Here is a 2,769-nt window from a genome sequence, read left to right on the forward strand (position 1 = left end):
TCTCCAGTGTGAATTCTCCGATGTTGTGCAAGGTGTGAAATTTGACTGAAGACCTTCCCACATTCATTACATTTGTAAGGTTTCTCTCCAGTGTGTATTCTCCGATGTTGCGCAAGATGTGAGATATTATTGAAGCCCTTGCCACATTCATTACACTTGTAAGGTTTCTCTCCAGCATGTATTCTCTGATGACCTGCGAGGTACGATTTTTTATTGAAAACCTTGGAACATACAGCACATTCAAATCGTTTCTCTTCTGCGTGGATTATTTGATGTACAGTGAAATGTAAGCCTTGATGAAAGGTCTTGCCACACTCATCACATTTGTAATGTTCTGTCTCTACGTGTGCTTTCTGTTTTTGTGTAAATAGTGAATCCATAAAATCATACTCATCTTCATGAGAAATGTGGGGTTTGATAGTAGAAGGAATTCTGTGGGGTGGGGAAACCAAGGAATAATTGCTGATATAGTTCTCCATGTGATTCCATTCATAAATTTTCTCTTCAGCCTTAAATAGCTGTAGTTTTGCTGGATGCGACTGAAAGTTTAATCCAAGCTCATTTTTAATAAACTTATTTCCTGAATCCCTTATATCATGCTGATCTCTTGTACCAGTGAGATTTTCCTCATGGGTCTTATGGACTCTTTGGTAATGTCTTTCAGCAGCTCGCCACTGATACTCGAAGTTTTGTATATTTTTCTGGATTTCCCTAAAGCAAAAATCTTCAATGTCATGGCTTCTGTGCCTTTCCAACATCACTGTTTGGGATATTTCTCCTATATTACTGTTCTCTTTAGGTGGCAATTCATTTATCATACATACAGAAGAGATACCTACAAGATATAAAGAACCACAGGTTTATGATGAATTTCAGATGGTCATTAAATACCTCCTATTGAAATACATAACATGACAGCAAGAGTAACATAGGTATAATAAGCAGAGTTATAAAACCTCCAATTGTGATATTTAAGTTTTAGGAAAACGAGGTGTTTTTAAAATACAGAAAAGTTGGTTACACATAATTTAAAATAATTGCAGGAAACCCTATTACGAAACAATCTATCACCAGAACACATTGCACAAACCTATATTAACCCTGGAAGAAGGAGGATTGTTCCACCATCAAGCCAAAGCACACAGCAATGGGCTGAAAGCACACGGCTGTCCAACAATGGAAGAAAATTATGTACTTACACTAGGAAAATGTATTAACTAGGGTCAGAGAAAACACTGTTTGGAACAAATTAAAAAATAAAATCCTATGTGACATAATGCAGGGCAACTATGGCCTGAATATTTTTGTTGGCCAAAATTCATCTGCTGAGGTTCTGTTCACAATCTTGCAGTCTTTACAAACACCATGCAATATTCTTAGCCATTGACCAGCACTAACTTGTTAGAAGAACCTTGAGATAAATTATTATTTTTCAAATAAAAACAGGAGGTCCACAACATTTATGTGTCTAACCCCAATTTGCACATTAAGTGAGAAAAAGAAGACTTGATCCTGGGACTGCACGCGTAGACATGTTCTTAAGAACAACTGCTGATCCAAGCAGTACCAAAACCAATAGGTCATAGGAAACAGAGGAGCAGAGGAAGGATTATTTCAAGGGATACACAAGATCTAAGCTGCGTTGCTAAGAGAGTTACTCATCTTTCATAGATAATGGTATGTGAGTCATCACCCAGGGCACCAGTGAAAATAATGAGTCAGGGGTGCCCTGGGTGATGACTGCACAAGTATCCTGCAGAAGTTTTCCAACGGGGAGCAACTGTCTTTACTTACACAGTGATAGCAGTGTGGGTGGTGAGGGGGCCTTGGGGAAATTGGAATGGTCAGAAATACAAAAATTAATATGCTAAAAAGTGATTGTATAGTCCATTTAAACCAAGAAACCACATGAAGAAAGGCCAAGGATGGAGGAAAAGCAAGAGTGGAAGGAAGGAAGCAATGTAGGGAGGATGTCTGTGTGCAGAGGGACGCTCCCTTGGATGACTGTGCTGAGGTGGGTTTGAGGAAACAAAGCTAGCAGGAGGATGTTGTCAAGTCCTGCCTTTGATCACATTACTGAAATTGGGAAAAAATACCACCTCGTGAACTAGAATATTAAATATATATTTTTATATGGGCATGCAGGAGCAGACATTATGTTTGCAAATCTACAGAAATAGAACTATACCATGTCAGTTAAAATTCTGACCTTGGTAGAAAAGAGAAGCTGATTTAGCAACCAACACACAACTATCCCATTCTTAACTATGAGAATAAAGAGATTTAAATGAAACTCAGTTTGATGATATGGAAAGAAATTAGGTTTACATGTCTTATGATACTTCACATGAAATTAAATTTATCAAATTGAATGGCTTCTGAATTCTCTTTCTAGGCATGTAATCTACATACAGATTCTAGAAGATTAGGTGCTCTCAGTGCAACCTAAAGCAAATAAATACCTGAATATGGCCATGGAGGAGAGATGGATGATTTCATTCTGTACACAGAAAGATACAATGAAACTTTATAAAGAGTACAGCAATGTAGGGGAGATCATGGCTGCAGAATGATGATCTACTGGCCGAGTAGGTAGAAATATGTTTGAAGAAACAAAACTAGGAGGCTGTTATTGAGGTCTGCCCTAGATCACATTAGTAAAATTAAATAAAAACCTCACTAACTACAATATTAAATAAATAATATGTTAGTTTAAAAGAGGAATTTTGACATAAAAAAATTTGAAGAGTTAGTATCCCCTTTTGGTAC

General features: G+C 37.2%; 1 protein-coding gene across 1 annotated transcript in view; it reads right to left on the bottom strand.

The window, feature by feature from the left end:
- The window catches only part of LOC105809510 (zinc finger protein 83-like), a 20,130-nt gene that overhangs the window by 1,503 nt on the left and 15,858 nt on the right, over positions 1–2,769 (bottom strand). Inside the window, exon 2 of the mRNA XM_012643331.1 lies at positions 4–835. Coding sequence (XP_012498785.1) covers positions 4–835 — 832 coding nt within the window. The remainder of the gene's footprint in view (positions 1–3; positions 836–2,769) is intronic.

Source organism: Propithecus coquereli, unplaced genomic scaffold (assembly GCF_000956105.1).
Source record: "Propithecus coquereli isolate 6110/MARCELLA unplaced genomic scaffold, Pcoq_1.0 Scaffold196, whole genome shotgun sequence".
In the NCBI taxonomy this organism is placed as follows: Eukaryota; Metazoa; Chordata; class Mammalia; order Primates; family Indriidae; genus Propithecus; species Propithecus coquereli.